The following is a 26,103-nucleotide window of genomic DNA, read 5'->3' on the forward strand; positions in this document are numbered from 1 at the left end:
TAAGTGGTGAACTCCTGACCAGTGACAGACCTTGCTCCACAAGCAGGCAGATGGCACCTGAGGAAGGCACCCAAGGTTTTCCTTGGGTGTACATGCACATGACACCCACACATGTGAACAGGCACAGACATGCAAAAAAAAAAAAAAAGCTTAATAACTGAAGTGGAAATATCACCTAGGATTCTCATTCACACAAATGTGGACTGAGTGGTTTAACTCAATAATCTTTATTTCAGTATTTCTGCCTTTCCGCTCTCTGTACGGAACAACCTTCTTCAATGCTTCACGAAGGAACTGCTTCCTGTCTTCTTCTCACAGACCCTGCGGTCAGAACGGCTGCAGGTGGGCGTGGGGCAAGCTCAGGCCTCTGGGTTCTCTGTTCCACGCATTGTCCACTGTGTCACTTCTGCAGCTATTACTAATGCCATGACAGTAAATCATAACTCCAAGTGAAACCTTAACTGATGCAAGAACAAAAACTCAAGATGCGTACAACTCCAAATAGCTCATCAAAATAAATAGCTTGATAGTAGCCAGGCAGGCACACATCTTTAATCCCAGCACCAGGGGGCAGCGGTAGGAGGATCTATGTGAATTCGAGGTCAGCCTGGGACTACAGAATGAGTTCCAGGTTGGCTTGGGATAGAAGGAGACTCTACCTCAAAAAAACAAAAACAGGAGAACAGCTGGGTAATGAGAGCTCGATGGAGAAAAGCCAGGCAAAGAGTCACACATGCTCTGCACATGTCTGCCCAGGGCCCTTCTGACGGAGGCCAGGGCAGTGCCTCTCACCACTTCCTCGCTCGAGCTCAGCAGGGCTGGAGGTGACTGCTTGCTCATTCATATATCCCAGCACACGGAACTGAATCACTTTTCTTTTAAAATACAGGGACTGCATTCTATGATTTCAGTTTGAAATTTAAAACCAACAGACCTGTTTTGGGAGGCTCCGTACGAGTGAGATGACGTTTGTTTAGGAGCCCTGCTTAAGCACCGCTAAGAACTGCACAAACCAGCAGTTCTGTCCTTTACTGACTGGGGGGCAGCTGACTGCGGCACTAGCTCACGAGCACACTCCCCACGGGAAATGACACCCTGGGGGCTGTCTGAACAGATGTCTCCCTCTGGGATTCCTACTTCACACAGATCACAGCGGAGTGACATTGAGCTTTGAGGAGTGTGCAGAAGAGAGCGGGGCTGGGCCGTTCCAGACCTGGTCAGCGCACAGGGCACTCAGCGCTCCGAGTCCAGGCCAGCCTGCTTCCTGCCACACTACCCTCTGGCCTCCCTGGAACAGCTTCTCAAATCCCACACAAGAGGGCAGAAACTGCACACTGCAGCTTCCTGTTCTCTCCTGGAATCTCATTTTTATTCCCATCACTAAACCACTGGTGAATGGGCCCCTGATCTTCCTCCCGGGACAGGTAATTAGGGTGGGAGGGACGTCAACGCTGCAGGGTGGATGTATTCTAGGCAAGCATGGCACCACTGAGCTAGGACCTTTCTAATTTACTCATTTCTTTGGTGTTTTGAGCCAGCCTTACTCTGTAGCTCAAGCTGGCCCTAAACTTGTGGCAATCGTCCTGCCTTACTTAGCCTTCTGAACCTGGGAATACAGCTGTGAACTGCCACATCTGGGGTAGCCATGCTTTAAGTGCAACCTCTGATTGTGAAAATAAAGAGATGCCGTAATTTTAACATTACCTGAGAGTTTTACAGCCCATCTATAAATAGTTTGAGGGGTAGACTAATGAAGCTATATACATTTCTTCTGGGGAAGGTGGTATAAAAATCTCTAAAACTCAAGCAATTATCAAAACAACTACAAGATGATAACAGAATGGAAGCAAGTCCTCTCAACTTTACTTCTAAAGGCTCTATAAGCAAGCAAAGAAAAACAGTATGGGGAATTAGAAAAGTAAAATATCGATTGACTAGAATTTATCCACCTAAGTGCTGATATTATACTTATTTACCTTATATATAAAAGAGGTCATCAAATATGAAAAAATAAGTTTATGTCAAGGACTAACTTCAGAGTTGAACTCCGAGTTTGTTTTTAGGTCAACAAGTTGCACTAGCTTTGTGGTCACCTGAGTTGGGGAAGTCACACAAACTGGACTCCCTGTATGAGACCCGCAGCACCTGATCCTGTTGCGATGGGGTGGGGTGAGCCCCCGGGGCTCCCTTCAGCGTGAAGCAGCTGCTTTTGATATGTATAGCAAGATCAACACAACAGTGTATTCTTGCACAAAACTAATCTCTCCATGCCTCTCATGTCCATAAAATAGTATTCAAGGTGGGTAAGAAATAAAATTTTATCTTTCCGAAGAGCACCTGGCTTCTCAGAATTCTGGAAGTGGTTAAGTTCTGGTACAGTGGTTACCATGTATCACTCCTCAGACACAATGTGAGTGTCAGCCGCTTCTTGGGTGACCGACTCCGTGACGAAAGCAGCCTCTGCGTCCGAAGTATGAAAAGACTCGTTTCCACCGGGCTGCTGCTAGCGGCTTGTCAGGACGGTCCTGGCGGCTCCAAGGCCATCGGGCCTGAGGCTGTTTCTCAGCTCCATTCTTTTCTCTGTCAGGAGAGTCTTTCTTGGTAAAGAGGCCATCTAAATAAAGTGGGAAATTATCTTAGTTTGTGTCTTCTTAGAAGGAAAGCCAGCAGCAGAATGACAGGGAGGGACTGTAGCCCTTCTGGAACTCGTTCCAGAAACGCCATCTTCAGACACAACAATGAAAACGGGAGGTAAAATGTATGCCTTTTCTTCATGGGCACGCTACAGATATGACAAGACCTCACAGTACAATTACTGCGTCTGTCTGAATGGGTCAGCCTGGCCGACGTTCTCCAGGGAAGGAGCTGTGTCTCTATGGGGGAACCTCTGACCTCACTCAGCTCTCCCTAGAACGTAACGCTGCCTGAGCTAATGGGCGGGCAAACTAAGGGGAGATCCGGGGCTCGAGCCTGTGCCAACTGACATCCACAGCCTCACCCTCATACCAGAGGTGGCAGAGGAGCTTCCAGCTGTCTTCCAAGGAATGAGAGCAGCCGCCTCCAGATGAGACCACTTCCCATGAACATGATGCCCGTGACCAGCCAGAACACGCGATGGTCCTGAAAGATAGCATAGCTGCTCTGAGCACAAAGGCTAGGGAGGGTTCCTGGACAGAAAATCTCGAGCTAGTTCAAGCACAAAATCTCCTCCGCTATCACTGCAGCAGAGTTTCAGTAAAGCCCTTCACGATCCCAGGAGCGAGTCCCAGTGGAGAAGCACTGAACACACACACGTCAGCAGCACAGCTAAGGACTCTGAACCCAGAACCAAGCGCAAGCACTACAGCTTGCGGGTTTCCTGCCACAGCAGCAAGCACCACACGCTGCAGACGGCTCAGTGTTCTGTTAAAGGCACGTGCTTGCAAAGGCTGATGGGCTGGGTTCAATTTCCCAGTACCCACAGAAAGCCGGATGCACAAAGTGGTGCATGCCTCTGGAGTTAGTTTGTAGTAGCAAGAGGCCCTAGAGCAAAACCATTCTCTGTGCTTGCAGAGAATTTTGTTTAAATCTACTAACAACTGATCGTTTAAGCATTAAAAAGGGACCCCTACCTTATTAAAATAAGGTATTTTACCTCTTCAAGGGAGGATTCCAAATTCATTCCAAAGGCAACTCCGAGGAGTCCAAAGAGGGAAAGGGAGAAGGTTCCCATGGTCAGCTGAAGATTCAACCTCATCATCACATTGCGGTGGCTGGGGGGAGAACACCGGCTCAGACACACAGCCATTTACCCCCCCCCCCCCCCCCCCCCGCACTCTGCGCTGCTGACAACGAAAGCCCGCTTGTGGAATACATGACTTTACAGGAACTGTCTTCCAACGGGCACCCACAGTTAGTCCACGCAGGCTCCTGACCTGTCCAGGTTGATGAAGATGATGCTCTGGGAGTCGTCGATGAGCACGCGGAGCTCGCGGGCGGCGTTGGACAGGCCCTCGGCGAGCCGGAAGTAGTTCTCCAGCAGCAGCTCCATCTCCTCGGCGTGGTCGATGCCGCTGCTGCTCTCTTCACTTCAAGCCAAAGTTCAGTCATAACAGGCTCCGCTATGTGCACCACGTGACTGGTCCCCCAACTTCGGTCCCCAGGACAACACTAGCCTCTGCCTGTTCTGCTGTGACTGTGGCTGTGGGAGGCTGCCGACTGACCCGAACATGACTAGGACAAAGCCCCCCCTTGCACAGGCTGGAGGGCTTCGTGTTCCCTGGCCTCAAGCGACACGCTTATGTAAGCACAGGCCACCAGTTACAGCCCAATCCGAATGGGAATCCTGACGAATTAGAGCAAACCCCCCTAGCAAACCAAACCAAAACGAAAAGCATCTCCTGCAGAATACAAAGCAGAGGGTAACTGATCTCCCGCCTCCTGGATGGCAGAAGTGGCTACGAGCTGACGCCAGTGTCCCTGCACAGCCCACAAGGCAGAGCGGTGCTGGGCCATGGCCCTGCCCTCCCCACGCGGCTGTCTGCCTGAAGGCAGCGCTCTGAAGCGCTACAGGTGGCCTGAGCGCCCGCCCCTCGCACATGACAGGTTCAGTAGTTAGACTGTCTCATCTTGGTCACTGCTGTAGGAATTCCAATGGCTCTGGGGTCATATACTTGTTTTATTTTGGAGGGATTTTTTTTCCCTTTTAAAAACTTAAATTTTTTATTTTTCCCCAGGGCTGAACAGATGGCTTAGCAGTTAAGGTACTTGCCTGCGAAGCCTAGGGCCCCAGGTTTGATTCCCTAGTATGCACATAGGGCAGATGCACAAGGTGACACAAGCCTCTGGACTTCATTTTCAGTGAGTCTAGGCCCTGGTGTGCCCATTCTCTCTCTCTATCAAATAAATAAAATATATTTTTAAACTCATTTATATATTTGAGAGAGAAAGAGAGTGAGCATTAGTGCACCAATGCCTCTTGCTGCTACAAATGAACCAGAGATGCATGTGCCAGTCTGTCTGGGGAACTGAACCTGGGCTGTTAGCAAGCAAATGCCTTTTAGCTGCAGAGCCATCCCTTCAGCCCTAGAAAACATTTAAAAAATTTATTTTTATTTTTATTTATTTATTTGAGAACAACAGACAGATGGAGAGAGAGAGAGAGAGAATGGGCGTGCCAGGGCCTCCAGCCACTGCAAATGAACTCCAGACACGTGCACCCCCTTGTGCATCTGGCTAACGTGGGTCTTGGGGAATCGAGCCTTGAATCGGGGTTCTTAGGCTTCATAGACAAGCTCTGAACCTCTAAGCCATCTCTCCAGCCCCTAAAAAGCATTTTTATTTATTTATTTTGTTTTTTTGAGGCAGAGTCTTACTCTAGTCCAGGCTGACCTGGAATTCAATATGTAATTTCAAGGTGGCCTCAAACTCATAGTGATCCTACCTCTGCCTTCTGAGTGCTGGGATTAAAGGCGTGCACCACAACTGGTCTTACAAACATTTTGGTGGGCTGGAGAGATAGCTTAGCGGTTAAGCGCTTGCCTGTGAAGTCTAAGGACCCGGGTTTGAGGCTTGATTCTCCAGGACCCACATTAGTCAGATGAACAAGGGGGCGCACAGGTCTGGAGTTTGTTTGCAGTGGCTGGAAAGCCCTGGCATGCCCATTCTCTCTCTCTCTCTAACTGCCTCTTTCTGTCTCTTGCTCTCAAATAAATAAATAAAAATTAAAAAAAAAAAAAAAGAAATTTTAAAAACATTTTGATATGTTTCTTTTTGGTTTCTCGAGGTAGGGTCTCACTCTAGCTTAGGCTGATTCACTATGTAGTCTCAGGGTGGCATCGAACTCATGGTGATCCTCCTACCTCTGCCTCCTGAGTGTTGGGATTAAAGTCTTGCACCCCCACAGCTGGCTTGATATGGATTTTAGCTCATGTTCACGGAGAGTGAGTACTTGGAAATGTGCTGCTTACTAAAGTAACTCCCTCTATGAAAGTGCCTTTTTTTACAGTGCTGTGTCATCCCACGCACTGTGTACTTGGTATTTCTGCGTCAAGCTGGATCAAATCCAAGGGAAAAGGTGACTGGAATAAAAAATGCTTGTTTACTCTAGAAAAATGTCCTACTGTCTATGGAAGACACATCCTGAAGGAATGATTTAGAAAGCGAGAGGCATACTCACAAGATGTGCGGGTCACTCCACTTGGTCACGCAGAGTTCCTCTAGCATCTCCTCGTCATCCAAGATCTCCAGCACTGACTCCTTGAAGATCTTAATATCCGTCTCTAACTCCGACAGGCTGTAGGAGCAGGAGCACAGAACGATGAGAGTGTGAGCCTGACATTTCACTGTACCTTCCTAGATCTACTTCCTGCTCATGTACAATAACCAGCAAGAACCCTCCAATTTCATCATCCCCAGACTCAATCAACCAGTAGTATTGTTCAGTGATCTAAATTCCACATACAAGCTGGGTGTGGTGGTGCACACCTTTAATCCCAGCACTTGGGAGGCAGAAGTAGGAGGGTCGCCATGAGTTCAAGGCCACTCTGAGACTACATAGTGAATTCCAGGTCAGCCTGGGCTAGAGTGAGACCTTACCATGAAAAACAAAAAACAAACAAACAAACAAAAAAACATACACAAGAGTTTGAGTGGAAATACTCTGTAGGGAAGATAATGCTCAATGAGAAGCCACTGATTGTTACAGAAAAATCCCATGCCAGCCTTAGCTATGTCCCAGTGAAGTGTTGGTCAGAGAGGCCCCCAAACACCCCCAAATCAACGCAGGAAGTTGCCAAGGCTCCTGGTTGCCCACCAGAACTACTAGGTAAGACCCTATTGCTGAAGACAATACATCCTTGGTCGCAAGACATGAGAAATCAAAGTGAAGCTGAGCTGGAAGCCTTCTCCATGTTGACTGGCTAATATGGTGCTGGAAAGTGCTTTGCAGCCTGCTGGGGGAGAAAAGGCATCAACAGTTTAAACTAGCAATGGCCCCCGCTGGCCAGCCAGGCAAAACGTGCCCACTGGTGCGATGGAGCTATGTCTGTTATGGGGGAAGACCAACAGACCTGACTGGAGTTGAGGCTTACTCACACCTGGTACTGAAAGCTTGCTCAAAAGCCTATGGCTGGGGAAGCTACTGCTGCTACTTGGCTAAATAGATGGACTGTGCCCAACAACATGCCCTGTATCACACCAGCCAAGGCTCAAGGAACACTGGGGAAAAGGTGGCTGAAAGAATGTAAGTGCCAAAGAGTGAAGAGGAGTGCTCTATAACACCGCCTTCCAGATGAAAGGCGGCTGCTACACTCACGACCTCACAGTGCTGACGTCACTGCACAAGAGCTGCCTAACAGGAGAGCAAATGCAGTGACACTGAAATAGAAGAAGGGCTTGTTGGAAAGGGGTTCAGGGGAGGAAGGATCAGGAAGGAGGGAGAAATGAGGACTGCAGGAGGGGATTATGATCTGGGTACATTGTGTATATGTATGGAGCTTATCAATAAAAACTTTCAAAGAAAGTAAATATATAATCACTGTGAAATAAAACTTTTTGACTTGGGAATTCATTATTATTAAAAAAAATTGTTTTCAAGGTATGATTTCACTGTAGCCCAGGCTGATCTGGAACTCTGCAGTTTCAGGCTGGCTTCAAACTTACAGCAATTCTTCCTCTGCCTCCAGAGTGCTGGAATTAAAGGCATATGTCACCACACCCAGTCTGGAATTTATTTATTTATTTTTGTTTTTTCAAGGTAGGCTCTTGCTCTAACCCAAGCTGACCTGGAATTCACAATGTAGTCTCAGGGGGCCTTAAACTGACAGCAATTCTCCTACCTCTGCCTTCTGAATGCTGGGACTAAAGACTTTTTTAAAAAGTAGAAATGGAGTTCTTTTTAATTATTATCTATTTGCAAGCGTAGAGAGATAGGGGGAGGAGAGAGAATGGGCATGCCAGAACCTTTAGCCACTGTAAGAGAACTATAGATGTATGTGCCACTTTGTGCATCTGGCTTTAAGTGGGTACTGGGGAACTGAACCTGAATCATTAGGCTTTGCAAGCAAGTGCGCCTTAGCTACGGAGTCATCTCTGCAGCCCCTGGAGTTCGTTTTATTTATATGGTATGTGTATATAGTATGTGTGGTGTGCATGTGTGGTGCATACATGTGTGTGCACCCCAGGAGGCCGCATGCAGGGGCCAAAGGAAAACATCACGTGCCCTCTCTGGCTTTTCCATGTTGTTTCCTTGAGACAGTCTCTCTAACTGAACCAGAGCTGCATTTTTGGTCATACTGGCTGACCAATGAGCCCTAATGATTCTCCTACTTCTGCCTCCCACTGGGTTACCATGGGTGGCCATGCCCAGAGTTTTACAAGGTGTTGGGGACAGAACTCGGGCCCTTTCAGGTCCTTATGCTTGCACAGCAAAGCATGCCTGTATCTTCGAGCCAGTTCCCTAACCCTGGGGTTTATAAGAAAAAGATTTCAATATGAATTTAGGCACAGACATCAAGGGAAACAGAGACATGCTGAAGAAAAAGACAGTAATACTCATGCAAGTGTGGATGGGACTTCTCAGTTTCATTAAAATGTCTTTATTGCTATATATAGAACTTGGGTGACTTTCAAAGTTACATTGTTTGCCAGGTGCGGTGGCTCATACCTTTAATCCCAGCACTTGGGAGGCAGAGGTAGGAGGATCATCTTGAGTTCAAGGCCACCCTGAGACTACATAGTGAATTCCAGGTCAGCCTGAGCTAGAGTGAGACCCTACTTCAGGAAAAAAGCAAACAAACAACAACAAAAAAAAAAAAAAAAAAAAGATAAAAACATGGGCCAAAAAAGTCAAAGGCATGGTGGCGCACGCCTTTAATCCCAGCACTTGGGAGGCAGAGGTAGGAGGATCACCATGAGTTCAAGGCCAGCCTGGGAGCACAGACTGAATTCCAGGTCAGCCTGAGCTAGAGCGAGACCCTGCCTCGAAAACCCAAAACAAAAGCTGTGAAACATACTTTAAAACCAAATACCAGAACTCAGAATGCTGCAAATTTGAGGCCAGCCTGAGACAGATAGCAGAACCCTGACTTACTCGCCCCACTCCACAACCCAGACTGTGCTGAAGACGCTGACAGTGAACGCCGAGAGTCGTTCTCAGGGAAAGAGCCACACTAGTGTGTCACTTGTGCTAAGCGTCTACCTGCTGAGGGGACCGAGGAGGCGAAGGCTCTTGCCTTCAGCTCCCAACTGTTGCGCCGCCCTCACCTTTTACTGTTCTGCAGTAGGTGCTCCACCCTCACCTTTTACTGTTGTGCAGTAGGTGCGCCGCCCTCACCTTTTACTGTTCTGCAGCAGGATGTGAAGCTTGCTTCTGTCCACGGAGGAGTGCCTGGGGTCCACTAAGGCGTCCAGTGTCTCGAGGATCACTGGCTGCAGGGCATTAAGTTTGCTCTGAAGGGTGCTGATCTAGATAACAACATGGCCTTTCATAAGAATCAAAACAACCTTTTAGAACTTAGCATCAGCAAATCTTGATTAAACATTATTCATACTGATAACATTTCAGAATACTAATGCTGAAACACTGATTTATAGATTTAAAAACTACATCCCAGGGGCTGAGGAGAAAGGCCAAGCCATGTACATAAACCACACACAAAAGTGGCACAAGTGTCCGCTGGTCCTTTGCAGTGGCAAGAGGCCCTGGTGCTTTCCCCTACACGCGTGCTTTCACAAATGGTCTTCCCCATTTCCACCAACCCTGCTTCTGCCTTCCCTTGGGCAGTACTCTTTCCACTTTCCTTCTAAGTGCTGTAAGCTCTAACCTCTACAGAACTTCAAAAGCTTCCTAAACCTCTCTCAAAAAATCCCACAAAATCAGCCAAACAAAACCCACAAAACTTGTTAAATAAAGACACAAAGGGGAGCTAACTGGAAATACACTTCAATGAATGTTCTCCTCTGCACCATAGAACCTTTGGATCTACTTGATTGGGTCATAACATCTAAGAATTAAGTCCTTTCTCCTTCCAGGCCGATGTCCAGAACACACTCAGAGAAATGTCACTGAAAGAACACCAACTTTTCTAACAACCCCAAGAGCACCTGCGACAGAAGCAAGGTCAAGGAGGAGAAGAAAAACGGGCTCACCCAGTACTGCAGGAGTGCTTCGAAAGCTCTGAACTCAAAGGGCAACGGGTACGTGACCAGCTGACCCTCTCCAGCCAGCTGGGATGGCAGTTCCCGGAACAGCCACTGCTCCAAGTTCAGATTCCGGTAATCTAGTATCAGGAGACACTCTGGGGTTATCACAGCTTTCAAATACTGCAAGAAACAAAGGAGGCACCTGAGTACACGCACAGATCAGCACATAATGCATACATATACACACAGCTAAACATACCTCTGCACATAATGTATACACAGGCACATCAGTATACTTACAGATCTTTAGTTGTACAGCTATAGGAAAATATGAAATTCATAAAACTGGGTGCATCATCTTTACTAATTTCAGATTAAAATTAAACCAAATCAATGCTCATGAGCACATATACAGATAATGTAAAGGCATATCTTTGTGAAGGAAGGAAAACGCATGTGCATGTCAGACTTGATAATCTGTCACTTTGGTAGACCTGGCATTACACGAACCGTGTATTTATTAAAGCTTTCAGCTGAGCATGGTGTAGGTGTGTACCTACATCATACCACTTGGGAGATGGGAGCAGGAGGATTAGGAGTTCTAGACCAGCCTTAGCTACATAGTGAGTTCAAGGCTAGCCTTCGCTACATGAAATCAAAGCAAAAGTAAAAACAAAAACACCAGCAGGGCAACTGTGAGAAAAACAGGACATGAAGGAAATTATAAGGTTTTATTCAAATTTAAGTGGGTGTGAGTCAAACTGAGGCAGAAAGACTGCTGTCTGAGAAAAACAAAACAAAATCAACCAACCACCCGGCCAGCCAACTAACTCAACCAAAAAAGCAAAATCAAGTTCTGGACAGACTTTTAGAAACAACTTGGTTTATTTATAATCATTTAAATATAAGGTTGGGGCTGGAGAGATGGCTTTGCAGTTAAGCACTTGCCTGTGAAGCCTAAGGACCCCGGTTCGAGGCTCGATTCCCCAGGACCCATGTTAGCCAGATGCCTAAGGGGGCGCACGCATCTGGAGTTCCTTTGTAGTGGCTGGAGGCCCTGGCACGCCCATCCTCTCTTTCTCTCTCTATCTGCCTCTTTCTGTCATTCTCAAATGAATAAATAAAAAGTAACAAAAAAATTTTAAAAAATAAATAAATATAAGCTTGTATTTTTAAGTTCCAATGGAAACAAACAAGTCCATTTTAAAATAGCACCAATTTATTGATGTAATGTGACATTAGAGAAACAAGAGACAGCCTTAGTGCTTCAAATTAGAATAGAATGAAATCAGAATTTTTTTAAATTAGCAATTTTATTTTTTAAAGCAGGTATCACCATACCCAGCTCAAGTACAACTTTATTTTGTTTTATTTATTTTTTATTTGTTTAAAAATTTTTTATTAATTTATTTATTTGAGAGCAACAGAGAAAGAGAGAGAGAGAATGGGCTTGCCAGGGCCTCCAGCCACTACAAACGAACTCCAGACACATGTGCCCTCTTGTGCATCTGGCTAACGTGGGTCCTGGAGAATCAAGCCTTGAACCGGGGTCCTTAGGCTTCACAGGCAAGTACTTGACTGCTAAGCCATGTCTCCAGCCCTTTTATTTATTTGACAGAGAAAGAGAGAGAGAGAGAATGAGAGCCACCAGGGCATCCAGCCACTACAAACAAACTCCAGAAGCGTGCACCCCCTTGTGCATCTGGCTAATGTGGGTTCTGGGGAATCGAACCTGAGTCCTTTGGTTTTGCAGGCAAGTGCCTTAACTGCTAAGCCATCCCTCCAGCCCCAGATTTTTTTTTTTTTTTCTAAAATCTTTTCTGTTAAAAGAGAAGTGGTGGCCTGTGACTACTATATGGGTTGCATGGAAGTTAGAAATGGTTTTCTTTATACATTTTTTCTTTTGAGAAATTTTATACAAAAAGTTGAGACTGCACAGTAGACCACATAGTCAGTCATTTGGATTTCTGTTAAATCTGTGTAATCCCACATGTATTCTTCTCTCCATCCAGGAGATACTGTTTACATTTGCAGTGACAAGACATACTGGCAAAGTCATAGACACACACGCACATGTGCTTGCACAAAGAAATACATAATGAGATACGTTCTGAAGGGTGCTGGCAGGAATAGGAGAGAAGAATGTTCTAGAGGATAATCACTTGAGAGCAGACTGCTTCCACTGACCACTCTAATTAATTTCCTCACCAGGCGGGTGGGAGCCGCGGGCGAGGACAAGGCCATACCTCCATCCTCACGATCACCCTGTTGTTCCTGGTCGCGATGCTCATCTCATGCTGAAACCGCAGGTCTCTGGCCTGGAGTCCCAGTTCCTGGTACAATTCCGTTTTCTTCTTCTCTAGGGAGAAACAGAATGTGAGCTGACCAGCTGAGACTCTGAGGTTCTGAAGCCCAGGTGTCCCCAGCAGCCCCTCTGACCAGCTGAGACTGAGGTTCTGAAACCCAGGTGTCCCCAGAGGCCCCTCTGCAGCTGCTTTTCACTCCCAGAAACGAAGGCCAAGATGAATCCTTTTAATAAGTACTTCCACCTCAAATACCTTAAAGTTACCTTAAACAACAAACTCAACTTACTCCCTTCTCCTCTCTCCTACACTTCCTAACATTCCTCTGTGCTCAGAAGCCCCTTGAGACCAATATAAAAACCACAGCTGAAGACACAGTTCAGGTGGTGGAGCGCTTAACTACATGTACAAGACCCTGAATTTGATCACAATCACCCCACAAGCCAGATGTGACAGAGCATGCCTGTAACCCCAGCATCTGGGAGATGGAGGTAGAAGGATCAGAAATTCAAGGACACCATCAGCGCCATACAAGTTCAAGAGCAGCCTGGGCTTCAGGAGCACCTGTCTCAAAACAAGAAGCCGTGCAGCTGAGTATCTGTAGAGCCCGCAGTACCACCTCTGCCTGTGGACAGGCACTCCTAGAACATGCCTTTTACTCCACTCATTCGTGACTGGGTGTGGTAAGTCAGGACTCACTCTGAGCTGCACACTGAATTTACTGCCTAGGAGTCCAGCAGTTGAGAGAGAACTCAAGACACACTGAGGACAGTAGCGCCTGTGCATCCAGTCACAGCAGTGACAGGGCTACTAGAAGACAACGCCGGGAAGGAGACATCGAGCTTCAAACTCTAGGACCTTGGCAGGCTGGAAGGGGGCACACAGCACAGGTAAGGGACTGGGAAATGACCTGAAGCCACTTTTCTTTAAAAGAATAATAATAATAAATTTATTTGCAAGGGAGAGAGAGAGAAAGAATGGGCATGCCAGGGCCTCTAGCTACTGCCAATGAACTCCAGGTGCAAGTGCCCCTTTGTGCAACTGGCTTTATGTGGGTACAGAAGATGGAACCTGGGTCCTTTGGCTTTGTAGGCAAGCACCTTATCTGCCAAGCTATCTCCCCAGCCCTGGCTTCAGTCCTCAGAGTAGCTGGCCACAGAGGGCAGGCAGAGCCGTCATACACTGCCCAGTCCTAACAGCCTCCCACCCATGGCAATAGCAGTGGGTGATGTGTGTCGATCTGAAACCTGTGGAAAGGGAGGCAAAAGGCAAGAAGAGCGACAGAAAACAAACAAAAGGAAAAAGGAGGCTCTATCCTCCAGCTCTGCTCCAAAATGTTCCCTAAACATACCAAGAGCCAAGTGGCTCCTGCCACAAGCAAACAGTTCTGAGACAAATGCACAGACCCAAGTATTGAAGACTGAAGGACAAGAAAGAACTGATACTCACCAAAGGAAGAAACTTTTCCTTCTTTGTCAAACCTTGTCTAAAAAGAGATCATAAAACGAAGTATTATTTTCCCTCAATACACTGTAGTATCGAGAAACAGCTTCAAATTTCTGAATCAGTACTACACCAGGCCAGACCTCCTCCAAGTCAATACATACAAGGGGTAGAAGACAATTCCTTTTCCTTTGCTAACATAAACTTGACTTTGGATTAACCTTCCATCTTGGCTCCTCTAGACATTGATCAAAGCAGTGCTAGATCTGTCGCGAGGTAACAATGGACACTGACAGGTGGGCTGCTGGGCACCTGACCCAGTGAAGGAATCAGATACCGGGAGGGAAGCCACAGCTGAGCTGCCCCTGAGAGGGGAAGCGCTCACGCTTTGCAAGGCTCTTGAGGGGCCCCTGGAGGAGTGCCTCTGGAGGGCTGCTTACAAGAGACACTGGCACTGAGAGGCACAGGGACACCAACGTGGATGTCACATCCACCTCTGGAAATTCTCTCTGCATGTGAGCTGTCACTTGGGAGGCCAGAGGAGCCTCAGACGATCACGAGGTGCACGCGCGGCAGAAGACAAAGTAGGCTGGACTGCTGACCAATGACCCGCCTGTCCCCACCTCCCAGCACTGGGATCATAGGCACACTGAAAACCATACCTGGTTTTTCTTTTCTTTTTTAAAAAGATTTTATTTTTATTTACTAGAGGCAGAGAAGAGAAAGAGAGAGGGAGAGAAAATGGGCACACCAGGGCCTCTAGCCACTGCAAATGAACTCCAGACGCATTGACCACAATGTGCATCTGGCTTACGTGGAACCTGGAGAATCGAACTGGGGTCCTTAGGCTTTGCAGGCATATGTCTTAACTGCTAAGCCACCTCTCTGGCCCTGGTTTTACTTTTACTTTTTTTTTTTTAATGTAGATTTTAGGGATTGAAATCAGGTTCTCATGCTTTCAAGGCAAGCACTTTACTGACCGAGCCATCTCTCCAGCCCCTACAAGGGCTTTTTACCAGAAAGTGGAGTTACAAACAACCCTCTGGTCTGAGGATGTCCTCGGCAAGCACTTGACACTGCCCTGCTTGTTTCCTCCTAGATTCTTCTCAGTGTTTTGTGAGTGTAAACTTGTACTTGAGGCTAGCTGAGGATCTCTTGACACTGCCCTACGCTATCTCCTGTCCTTGATTCCTCTCAGCAGACCAGGGCCAAGCATGGCATTTCATGCATCTAAATGTGTACTTGAGGCTAAGTGGTCTCTGGCAGACACTGCAGAGTTAATAGTTACAGAAAAGGCCTCCTGCGGCAGTCTGAAGAAAGCACCTGATGCGTATGATGCACCCTGCCCTGTACAGCAGACGACGTAATGCCTGTCGCCTACCCACAGTCCTGTTTGCCATGTAATAAATCTCTGGACTGGGCAGAGCTGGGCTGTACTAGTGACTACAAAATATGTTTTCAGAAAAAACATAATCTAAGATCTAGTCATAACTGATATATGAATCTTAGGCTGTGGCTTTGGAAACGAATGCATGCTATGCTGGCAAGGAGAGAATAAAAATCCACAATATAACCTTAGCTTGCTTCTCATAAGCAAAGATAAAATCAGTAGGATTTAAGTAGCATAGAACACCATGGTAAAAGGGAAAATGTTAGTAAGAGAACCTTTACATTCGTATAATATAGGCTAGCTTTATATTATTTTGCATTAATGGGATACTTTTTTGAAAGAGGTAATATAAACTGATATTTATTTTTATTTTTTGGATTTTTGAGGTAGGGTCTCACGCTAGCCCAGAATGACCTGGGATTCACTATGGAGTCTCAGGGTGGCCTCGAACTCACGGTAATCCTCCTACCTCTGCCTCCCAAGTGCTGGGATTAAAGGTGTGTGCCACCACGCCCAGCTTTATATTATTATTTTTTAATATTTATTTTATTTATTTGAGACAGAGAGAGGGAGAGACAGAGTGAGTGATAATGTGGGTGCCAGTGCCACTAGCCACTGCAAACAAACTCCAGACATGTGTGCCCCCTTGTGCATTTGGCTAACATGGGACCTGGAGAATTGAACTTGAGTTCTTTGGCTGCTCAGGCATGCACCTTAACCGCTAAGCCATCTCTCCAGCCCTGTATTTTTTTTTTTTTTCAAGATAGGGTTTCGCTCTAGCTCAGGCTGACCTGGAATTCTCAGGGTGGCCTCCAACTCATGTTAATCCTATTTTGCCTTCCAAGTGCTGGGATTAAAGGTGTGCGCCAGCACGCCTGCTTGATGATTATATATATATATATTTTTTTTTGGTTTTTCTTTTGGTTTTTCGAGGTAGGGTCTCACTCTGTTCCAGGCTGACCTGGAATTAACTCTGTAGTCTCAGGGTAGCCTTGAACTCGTGGCGATCCTCTTACCTCTGCCTCCCAAGTGCTGGGATTAAAGGTGTGTGCCACCACGCCCAGCAATGATTGTATTTTTTAAAAAAAGTATTTTATTTTACTTATTTATTTGAGAGAAAGAGCAGGGCATACAAGGGCCCTGAGGGCTCCTGCGCATGAGAAGGAGTGAGACAAAGCCCACCCAGAGACCCAAACTGGGGTCACTTACAGGTTATGAATGGGGGGGGCTGAGCTAACCAGCCCTGATGCCGAGTTTCCACCATCTGAATGAGCCAGAATCAGTTACTTTTAAGTGTACTTGGTAGAAAATTAACTTTTTTTTTACATTTTTAATTAATTAATTTATTTATTTTTGTTCATTTTTTTTTATTTATTTATTTGAGAGCGACAGACATAGAGAGAAAAACAGATGGAGGGAGAGAGAGAGAATGGGTGCGCCAGGGCTTCCAGCCTCTGCAAACGAACTCCAGACACGTGCGCCCCCCTGTGCATCTGGCTAACGTGGGACCTGGGGAACCGAGCCTCGAAACGGGGTCCTTAGGCTTCACAGGCAAGCGCTTAACCGCTAAGCCATCTCTCCAGCCCGACATTTTTTATTTATTTTTATTTGAGATACAGAGAGAGAGAAAAAATGAATAGCCTCTGGCCACTGCAAACAAACTCCAGACACAAGCACCACCTTATGTATCTGGTTTACATGGGTACTGGGGAATTGAACCTGGGCCCTCAGACAAGTGCCTTAACTGCCAAGCCAGGTCTCCAGCCCACAAGTTTTCTTTTTCTTATCTGAATGGGTCATTCTAGTCCTGTAAGAGACACAGTCACTAGCAGTCATTCTAGTCTTACAAAAGACAAAGTCACTATTAGCTTCAAGAATATCATTAAGCCAATTTTAGCAGGCCCATGATGTATAATGCAAGACAAATAAACAAGAGTTGGGCATGGTGGCACATACGGAGGCAGAGATGGGCGTATCGGTGTGAGTTCCAGGTCAGCACAAGACCTTATTTCAAAAATAAATAAACAGAGCCGGAGAGATGGCTTAGTGCTTAAGGCACTTGCCTCCAAAGCCAAAGGACCCAGTTTCAATTCCCCAGAACCTACCTAAGCCAGATGCACAAGGGGGCACATGCATCTGGAGTTCGTTTGCACCAGCTGGAGGCCCTGGCACACCCATTCTCTCTCTCAAATAAATAAAGAAAAATATTTAAAAACAAACAAAAAGAACTGGGGAGATGGCTTAGCAGTTAAAGAGCTTGCCTATGAAGCCTAAGGGCCCATGTTCATTCCCCAAACCACATGTAGGCCAGGCGCAAAAGGTGGCGCACTCGCAAGGTCATGCAAGCACACAAGGCGACATGTGTATCTGGAGTTTGACTGCACTGGCTGGAGGTGCTGGTGCACCAATTCTGTCTCTCTCTCATTAAAAAAGTAAGAACAGGGGCTGGCTGAAGAGACTGCTTAGTGGTTAAGGCACTAGCCTGCGAAGCCTAAGGATGCAGATTTGATTCCCCAGAACCCATGTAAGCCAGATGCAAAAGGTGGAGCATACAGCTGGAGTTCATTTGTAGTGGCAAGACGCCCTGGCACGCTTGTACTATCTGCCTTTCTCTCTCCTTGAAATACACAAATAAATTACAAAGTTAAAAAAAAAAAGAACACCTTGCCCAACAACCTAACCCCAACTTAATAAACCTGGGAAGTACACGGTGTAAGTTGCTGGGGGTCCCATGCACTCACCACAGTGAACACCTGGGCTACACTGGCTAATGTGGCTTGAGAGGCGTCAGAAGTTCTAAACCGGTGCACTTCACCTGAGGAAAGAATGAAGAGAACGTATTATGTCTGCTTTTGCCATATGCTAATTGGCAACCCTCACAGTAAGTGGAGGCCTTTCAGACTATTTCATTGATTTTTGAAGCTTTTTGGATAGGAGAAAGAAACACTTGTTATTTTTGGATTCCAGCACCCTCTCCCTTACTGACTCACATTTCAGAGTTCAATGGATAAATGCATATAATAGAGCACTGGGACTCAAAGAGAAGCTCTGGCATTTTTGGAAAATTTAAAGACTTCACACAAATGCTACTGGTAGGATCTATTTTAGACAACCTAGATTACTGTAGCATAAAACCACTAAGGTGTCAGATTTACTTTTTGTTGTTGTTGTTTTTCCAGGTAGGGTCTCACTCTAGCCCAAGCTGACCTGAATTCACTATGTAGTCTCAGGGTGGCCTTGATCCTCCTACCTCTGCCTCTTGAGTGCTGGGATTAAAGGTGTGCACCACCACGCCCAGCTAAAGTGTCAGATTTACTAAACCAGGAGCTGTGGCTCAAGTTTATAATCCCAACACTCAAGATACTGAGGAAGGGGAATGGTCGTGACTTTGAGGCCAGGCTGGGATAGCATGAGACACTGCCTCAAAATGCTAGAGAGAGAGGGAGAGGGAGGGAGGGAGGGAGGCAGGTTAAATAAGGGGGCTACTAAATCCAGGAAGAGGACCAGGAGTAGAAGGAAAGGAGGCACAACAAGAACAATGTATGCAAATGCCATATGAGAGCTGAAGAGAAGGCTCAGCTGTTAGGCACTTGCGCAGGGCGTGGCGACGCATACCTTAATCCCAGCACTCGGGAGGCAGAGGTACAGAGGCAGAGTTACAAGGATTGATATGAGTTCGAGGCCACCCTGAGACTACATAATGAATTACAGGTCAGCCTGGACTAGAGTGAGACCCTACCTTGAAAAAACATAAAGAAAAAAATAAAATAAATAAAGGCACTTGCTTACAAAGGCTACAGACCCAGGTTCTGTCCCCAAATACCCAAATAAAATGCCTGGGAAACCTAAGGATCCAGGTTCAATTCTCCAGGTCCCATTAAGTCAGATGCACATGGTGGCACATGCATCTGGAGTTTGTTTGCAGTACCTAGAGGCCCTGGCATGCCCATTCTCTCTGTCTGTCTCTAATAAATAAATGAAAATCTTAAAAATAAAAATATAGAGCCGGGCATGGTGGTGCACACCTTTAATCCCAGCACTCGGGAGGCAGAGGTATGAGGATCGCTGAGAGTTCGAGGCCACCCTGAGACTACATAGTGAATTCCAGGTCAGCCTGAGCCAGAGTGAGACCCTACTTCAAAAAAAAAAAAATTATATATATATGAAATAAAATGCCATATACAGGCCATTACTTTGTAAACTCATTTTAAAAAGCCAAAAAATGGCTGGAGAAATGGCTCAATAGTTAAAGGCATTTGTTTGCAAAGCAGAATGACCCAGGATTTGATTCCCCCCCATATCCAGGTAAAGCCAGATGCACAAAGTGGCACAAGCATCTGGAGTTCGTTTGCAGTGGCTGGAATCCCTGGAGCACCCATACACACACTCCGTCTCAAGTAAATAAAAATATCAGAAAAAGAAAATGCCATATAAAACCCATTACTTCGCAGGTTAAATTTTAAAAGTCGAACAACGCTGCCTTACCGTGGTGTGATGGTGCACGCCTTTAATCCCAGCACTTGGGAGGCAGTGGTAGGAGGCTCTCTGAGAGTTCAAGACCACCCTGAGAGTACACAGTGAATTCCAGGTCAGCCTGGGGCTAATGCAAGACCCTACCTCGAAAAACCAAAAAAGTAAAAAAAAAAAAAAAAAAAAAAAGAAAGAAATTGAAAAAAGAAAAACACTGCCTGGCATGGTATTCAGGTGGAGGCAGGAAGACTGCTATGAGCTCGAGCCCAGCCTGGACTGTATAATTAGACTCGCTCTCAACCAACCAACAGCCCAAAGCAAACAAAACAACTTCAATTTTCGGGGCTCCGGTGCAAGCTGTCAAGTGCCCAAGGGCAGAGCGGGAGAGGCCGCGGCCGAAAGGGGGCGCTGTACCTGCCGCGCGGGGTCCGCAGGAGGCCGCCCGACGGGCCCCAGGGGTCAGACCCAAGGCCATGGCGCACATCGTCCGCCGGGGCAGCGGCCCGGCCCGGAGAAGGAGCCGGGAAAGGCTCCGCAGGCGTTCCATGGCGGGAGGAGGAGGAGGAGGAGAAAGAGGCAGCAGCCCAGCCCTTCATGCCGGACAGTGGCTGCTCTGTCCGGGGAGGGAGACCCGGCACAGCCAGCCCTGGGATGGTCGCTGCGCACTGCGCATGCGTCGGAAGCGCCGCGCCTGCGCCCTACTGGCGGCGCATGCTCACAAATGTCTCCGGGGAGGCGTGGCTCTTGTACCGGTGGCTGATGGGAGTTTGAGTCCCGTGTTTCGGGGGCTGGCGCCTGCGCATGAGGGAGCGCCCAATCCTGGCCTTTGAGTGTCATCAAATCAGCTTGTCCAGTGTCCAATTCTTTCTTTATTTTTTTGTTTTTAATTTTTATTTACTTATTCGAGAGAGAGAGAGAGAAAGAGACAGATAGACAAGATGCGCGCCAGGACCGTCAGCCGCTGCAAACGAACTCCGGGCGTATGCGCCACTTTGTGCAGCTGGCATACGTGAGTCCTGGGGAATCGAACCTTTGGCTTTTCAGGCAAGTGCCTTAAAACCGCTCTCCAGCCCAAGTGTCAGTTACTTCTATTAACTACTATTTAGCTGTGCAAAGAGTAACTAAACTCTGTGGCTCATCTGCTGCACTTTCTAGAAAGTGTCTGTGTATATAATGAAATCTGTAACTTAGAAGTGAAGGAAAGTGAGCTGGAGAGATGGCTTAGTGGATAAGGCATTTGCCTGCAAGGCCAGAGGATCCTGGTTCCATTCACCAGGACCTGCGTAAGCCAGGTACACAAGGGGACTCATGCATGCATCTGGGGTTCGTTTGCAGTGGCTGGAGGGCCTGGTGCACCCATTCTCTCTCTCTCTGCCTCTTTCTTTCTCTCTCAAATAAATAAATAATAAACTAAAAGAAGAAGTGGAGGGAAGTTAACGTCATTCTTTTAGATCCACATAAGTTCAGTGTGACCAAACATAATCAACGGATTTAAGGGATGCTGTTCTAAATTTTTGTTTGTTTGTTTGTTTTCGAGGTAAGGTCTCACTCTAGCCCAGGCTGACCTGGAATTCACTATGGCGTCTCAGGGTGGCCTCGAACTCACGGCGATCCTCCTACCTCTGCCTCCCGAGTGCTGGGATTAAAGGCGTGCGCCACCACGCCCGGCTGCTCTAAATTTTTGCTAGAGAAGAAAGAGAAACTAACCGTTTGGGTATGATGGTGCACGCCTGTGATCCCAGTATTTGGGAGGTGGAGGCAGGAGGATGAGGAATTCAAGACCAGCCTGGACCGCATGAGACCCTGTCAACCAATCGATTATCCCCCTAACAGTAGTAATACGACCTGTCGCACAGTTTTCACACGATGCTAAGAAGATATTGAACCATTTATGATGTTTGGGTTTGGGGACTTGGGCGATTGAATAGGATGGAGTAGATGGAGAAAAGGCTTCACAGAAGAGTCATGATGTTTGGCTTAGGTCACTGAAATGCACTGGGTAGCCCCAGGCCGGCCTCCATACTCTCGGTAATCCTCCTGCCCTCTTACCTCAGCCTCCCAACTACTGAGATTATAGGTGTATGGCTCTTGGGCATTTCTTTCTTTCTTTTTTTGTTTATTGGTTTTTTGTGTGAGGTAGGGTCTCGCTCTACTCCAGGCTGATCTGAAATTCACTGTGTAGTCTTCGGGTGGCCTTGAACTCATGGTGATCCTTCTACCTCTGTCTCCCTAGTGCTGGGATTAAGGGCATGTGACACCACGCCCGGCTTCTGGGCATTTCTTTCTTTTTCTTTTTCTTTGTTTTGGTTTTTCAAGGTAGGGTCTCACTCTAGCCCAGGCTGACCTGAAATTCACTATGGAGTCTCAAACTCATGGCAATCCTCCTACCTCTGCCTCCCTAGTGCTGGGATTAGAGGTGTGTGCCACCACAACTGGCTCTGGGTAGGTTTTAATAAAAAAAAAAAAAAAAAAAAAAACCACACAAAAGTAATGGTGTCAGACTCCAGCACCATTAGATTGTATTTTCTTTATGTTTTAATGACCTAAAAATACATTCCAGTTTATGCCTATCATTTATGACAATTATCCACAACCAGGAGTCTCAGCTTCTTAGGCCCATTTCCCCGCTTAAATGCTGTATCTCCACTGGCAGGTGGGCTTCTCTGGGATCTGAGTCCACCTGAAGGTGCAAGGGAGAGTTTTTCCCATGTTTAAAGAATCATAAGGTACTGGGAGTGGTGGCTCATGTCTATAATTCCAGCGCCTGGGAGGCTGAGGCAGGAGGATTGCCGTGAGTTTGAGCTACAGCTAGAGTGAGAGAGACCCTGCCTCTAAAAAGCAATAAAGCCAGGCATGGTGGCGCACACCTTTAATCCCCACACTCGGGAGGCAGAGGTAGGAGGATCACTGTGAGTCTGAGGTCAGCCTGAGACTACATAGTGAATTCCAGATCAGTGTGAACTAGAATGAGACCCTACTTCAAAAGACCAAAAGAATAAACAGTCAGAGTTGCAAGGAATCTAGCCACCAGAGGGAGCATGGTGTTCTTAGGCTTGCCACAGGAGCTCTGGCTTGTTAAAACAATCTTCTTAACCCCTGCTTCTTGGAGACTTCCATGATGCAGGGAATTTAAAAATTAATATCAGAAGCACACAGCTGGATTACACAGTGGTAAATCCTTGCACACCCTAGTTCTGGTAATTTGAGCACTACTATCAGCCCAGAACTTTTTTTTTCAAAAAAAAATTTTATTAACAACTTCCATGATTATAAAAAATATCCCACGGTAATGCCCTCCCTCCCCCCACTTTCCCCTATGAAACTCCACTCTCCATCATATACCTTTCCCCTCTCAATCAGTCTCTCTTTTATTTTGATGTCATCATCTTTTTCTCCTATTATTATGGTCTTGTGTAGGTAGTGTCAGGCACTGTGAGGTCATGGGTATCCAGGCCACTTTGTGTCTGGGAGGAGCACATTGTAAGGAGTCCTGCCCTTCTTTTGGCTTTTACATTCTTTCCGCCACCTCTTCTGCAATAGACCCTGAGACTTGGAAGGTGTGATAGAGATATTGAAGTACTGAACACTCCTGTCACTTCTTTCCAGCACCATGATGCCTTCTGAGTCATCCCAAGGTCACTGCCATCTGAAAAGAGAAGATTCTTTAACAAAAGTGAGAGTAGCGTTAATATAAGGGTATGAACATTAAGAGAAGTGCTTACTGGGCAGTTTGGTAAGCATAGAATATACATTTAGCCAGACAGCAACAGACATTACAGCCCTAGGGCTCATGACTACCCCTGTTTTACGTTTTCAGTATCAGGGATGTGTTCCCTCCCATGGAGCGGGCCTCCAGTCCAGTTAGAGGGCAGTTGGTTTCCACCATGACAGACATGCCACTATAGCACCCATTGGCTCATTTGGCCTGGCTGGCCAAATATAAGGCTTTCAGTGTCCACTGTTGAATATCTTCACTGGTGATTTCTCTTTCTCCCATTGAACTGTGTGCAGAATGGCTTCCTCCAGCTTTCTGTCAGCTGGTCTACATGGTGGAGGTTATCAGCTCAGTTCCAGCAGGATTTCTCAGTGGCCTTGCAGCCCAAGTATGTGGAGTCTTCAGCAATAGGGTCTTACCATCTATTCCTGGTGGGAAACCCAGGGCCTCGGCAATGGCCTATAATGTTTTCGGGGTATCAGGGACCTCACTGGCCGACAACTCACTGGAAGCTATCCCATCCCTGGCACTGAAAATTTTCTAGCAACAATCTATGGCTTCTGAGTGTTCCATTGTCCAAAAAAGTAGGTTACCATATCCAGCACTTAAAAAAATTTTTTTAGTATATTTATTTTATTTATTTGAGAGACACAGAGAGAGAATGGGCGTGGCAGGGCCTCCAGCCACTACAGACAAACTCCAGGTACATGCACCTCCCTGTGCTTACATGGGTCCTGAGGAATTGAACAGGGATCCTTTGGCTTTGCAGGCAAACGCCTTGACAGCTAAGCCCCTCTCCAGCCCCTAGCACTTTTTTTCAGGGAACAGTTCTGCAGTCACTAGTGCAAAATGCTACATGTGGGTGAGCAATGGCTGCACGACGCAGTTGCTTCGAAGAGTTTTGCAGAATAAAAGCACTGAACGAGTACCTCCGACTCTGAAGAACAAATTATTTATTTATTGGAGAGAGACAGAGAGAGGCAGAGAGAGAGAGAGAGAGAGAGAGAGAATGGGTGTTCCAGGACCTTCAGCCACTGCAAACAAACTACAGATGCATAAGCCATTTTGTGCATCTGGCTCTACATGGGTCCTGGGGAATTGAACTTGGGTCTTTAGGTTTTGCAGGCAAGTAGCTTAACCACTGAGCCATCTTCCAGTTCAACGCCTTTGGTGTTTGCCCTCCTCCATCATCTGTCAGGATATTCTGATGGGCCCAATATTACGTGCAGGTGTGAGTATGGGTGCACAAGGGCCTCTTGCTGCTGCAAACAAACTCCAGATGCACATGCCACTTTGTGCATCTGGCTTTAAGTGGGTACTGGGGAGCTGAACCCAGGCCTGGAGGGTTTCCAAGCAAAAGCCTTTCAACACTGAGCCATCTCCTCAGCCCTGACTTTTTTTTTTTTTTTCCTTCAAGGTAAGGTTTCACTCTAGTACAGGCTGACCCGGCATTCACTATGTAGTTTCAGGATGGCCTTGAACTCATGGCGATCCTCCTACCTCTCGAGTGCTGGGGTTAAAGGTGTGTACCACCACATCCAGAAGCCTTGACTTCTTGATATTAACTTGTTTTGTCGTTTTGCTCTTTCAAAGTTGAGAAAATCATGGTTCAAGAATCACAGCTAGGGCTGGAGAGATGGCTTAGTGGTTAAGCACTTGCCTGTGAAGCCTAAGGACCCCGGTTCGAGGCTCGGTTCCCCAGGTCCCACGTTAGCCAGATGCACAAGGGGGCGCACGCGTCTGGAGTTCGTTTGCCCTGGAAGCCCTGGCGCACCCATTCTCTCTCTCTCCCTCTATCTGTCTTTCTCTCTGTGTCTGTCGCTCTCAAATAAATAAATAAATAATTTAAAAAAAAAAGAGAATCACAGCTAAGTTCAGGGTGGTGGCGCACACCTTTACAGGAGGCAGAGGTAGGAGGATCACCATGAGTTTGAGGCCACTCTGAGTCTACATAGTGAATGCCAGGTCAGCCTGGGCTAGAACGAGACCCCAGCTCAAAGAAAAAGGAAAGAAAAACAACAACAACTAAACAAGAATCACAACTAAGGGCTGGAGAAATGGCTCAGTGGGTAAGGTGCTTGCCTGTAAAGCCTACGAACCCCAGTTGGATTCCCCAGTGCTCACTCACGTAAAGCCAGATGCACAAAGTGATGCATGCATCTGGAGTGGATTTTCTGTGGTCGGAGGGTCTGGTGCACCCATTCTATCCTTCTCTATCTCTCTCTCCGCTTTAAAAAGAGAAAAAAGCCGGGCATCATGGGGCATGCATTTAATCCCAGCACACGGGAGGCAGAGGAAGGAGGCTCTCTGTGAGTTCAAAACCAGCTTGAGACTACATAGTGACTTCCAGGTCAGCCTGGGCTAGAGCAAGACCCTATCTTGAAAAAAAAAAAAAATCAGAGGTAAGCAGGCACCAAGTAATGCTTTTAACTTAAATGTTCTTAAAACCTTGTCATGCAGCAACAGAGATGCTTTAAAACACACACACACACATATTATTTTCTTCTTTTGGGTTTTTCGAGGTAGGGTCTCACTGTAGCTCAGGCTGACCTGGAATTCACTCTGTAGTCTCAGGGCGGCCTCAAACTCACTGTGATCCTCCTACCTCTGCCTCCCGAGTGATGGGATTAAAGGTGTGCGCCACTACACCTGGCATTAAA

The 26,103-nt window shown here is 46.8% G+C and overlaps 1 protein-coding gene across 1 annotated transcript; it reads right to left on the reverse strand.

The window, feature by feature from the left end:
• Positions 1-208: 208 nt before the first annotated feature.
• On the reverse strand, positions 209-20,377 carry Mrs2 (magnesium transporter MRS2). The gene is made up of 11 exons (XM_004669986.2): positions 20,143-20,377; positions 18,000-18,073; positions 13,875-13,911; positions 12,369-12,481; positions 10,129-10,302; positions 9,314-9,444; positions 6,158-6,274; positions 3,915-4,067; positions 3,635-3,752; positions 3,007-3,120; positions 209-2,614 (listed from the first exon to the last, which is right to left on the reverse strand). The coding sequence occupies exons 1-11, from the start codon at positions 20,273-20,275 to the stop codon at positions 2,504-2,506; spliced, it is 1,275 nt and encodes a 424-aa protein (XP_004670043.1). The 5' UTR covers positions 20,276-20,377; the 3' UTR covers positions 209-2,503.
• Between the last annotated feature and the right edge of the window lie 5,726 nt (positions 20,378-26,103).

Source organism: Jaculus jaculus, chromosome 13 (assembly GCF_020740685.1).
Source record: "Jaculus jaculus isolate mJacJac1 chromosome 13, mJacJac1.mat.Y.cur, whole genome shotgun sequence".
NCBI lineage: Eukaryota > Metazoa > Chordata > Mammalia > Rodentia > Dipodidae > Jaculus > Jaculus jaculus.

Excerpts from the sequence above, each read along its gene's own strand:
- Mrs2 (XM_004669986.2), bottom strand. The coding sequence starts at position 20,275 with ATGGAACGCCTGCGGAGCCTTTCCCGGCTCCTTCTCCGGGCCGGGCCG. Across the intron at positions 13,912-17,999 it reads TAGCCCAGGTGTTCACTGTG|ACAAGGTTTGACAAAGAAGG; the intron begins GTGAGTGCATGG and ends ATCTCTTTTTAG. Across the intron at positions 4,068-6,157 it reads TGGAGTGACCCGCACATCTT|TGAAGAGAGCAGCAGCGGCA; the intron begins GTGAGTATGCCT and ends TTTGGCTTGAAG.